This window comes from Sinocyclocheilus rhinocerous, unplaced genomic scaffold (genome assembly GCF_001515625.1).
Source record: "Sinocyclocheilus rhinocerous isolate Xijiao unplaced genomic scaffold, SAMN03320098_v1.1 C35903185, whole genome shotgun sequence".
In the NCBI taxonomy this organism is placed as follows: Eukaryota; Metazoa; Chordata; class Actinopteri; order Cypriniformes; family Cyprinidae; genus Sinocyclocheilus; species Sinocyclocheilus rhinocerous.
Window position 1 is genome coordinate 1 of NW_015767172.1, and position 694 is coordinate 694.

The 694-nt window shown below is 37.3% G+C and overlaps 1 protein-coding gene across 1 annotated transcript; it reads left to right on the forward strand.

The window, feature by feature from the left end:
• Window positions 1-6: 6 nt before the first annotated feature.
• Window positions 7-685, forward strand: LOC107735238 (histone-lysine N-methyltransferase 2C-like; the record flags this gene model as incomplete). The annotated part of the gene is made up of 4 exons (XM_016546989.1): window positions 7-33; window positions 192-258; window positions 346-409; window positions 573-685. Coding segments are annotated over exons 1-4 (267 nt in total), but the record flags the coding sequence as incomplete, so codon positions are not given.
• Between the last annotated feature and the right edge of the window lie 9 nt (window positions 686-694).

A 694-nucleotide genomic window follows, 5' to 3' on the forward strand; every position in this document is an offset into this window, starting at 1 on the left:
CAGTATGGGTATGACACCCATGGTTATGAACAGGTAAACACTTTACTATGTAAACTGGCTCCTCTGAGCAGTTACTACAGTAATGCAAAAAGTTATTTATTTACCTGACTGGCCTAATTCTATTGCCACATGTGATTTTCAGTGGTTCATTTCTTTGTGTTGAGTACTCTCCATGCTTTCTTTTGTGGCAGAATGCAACAGATTCCAGGATCGCATGGCCCAGATACAGCTGGTTTTTCGCAACATTTTTTTGGACCGGTATGTCCACAGGTTTATTTCGTCTTATTACCTTATCTCACCAGCATTAAACCTGTTGTAATGGCATATACAACAATTTCCTTTTAGGATGGAAAGTTGCCACCACAGATTGCGAGACCCAATCCCCCTAACTTTGGACCAGGGTTTGTCAGTAAGTTTATTATTATTATTATTATCATTATTATTATTATTATTATTCAGCGTTTACCAATGAGTTGTTTATCAGTAAGTGTTATTTTGTCATTGTTATCATTGTAAAAGTAAATCATTTGAGGCTGGACATCCCATAAATCTCACATCTTTTTATTTTCCAGATGATTCTCAGAGAAAACAATATGAGGAGTGGCTTCAGGAAACTCAACAGCTTCTTCAAATGCAACAGAAGTTTTTAGAGGACCAGATTGGGGCCCACAGAAAATCTAAAAAGGCCCTCTCT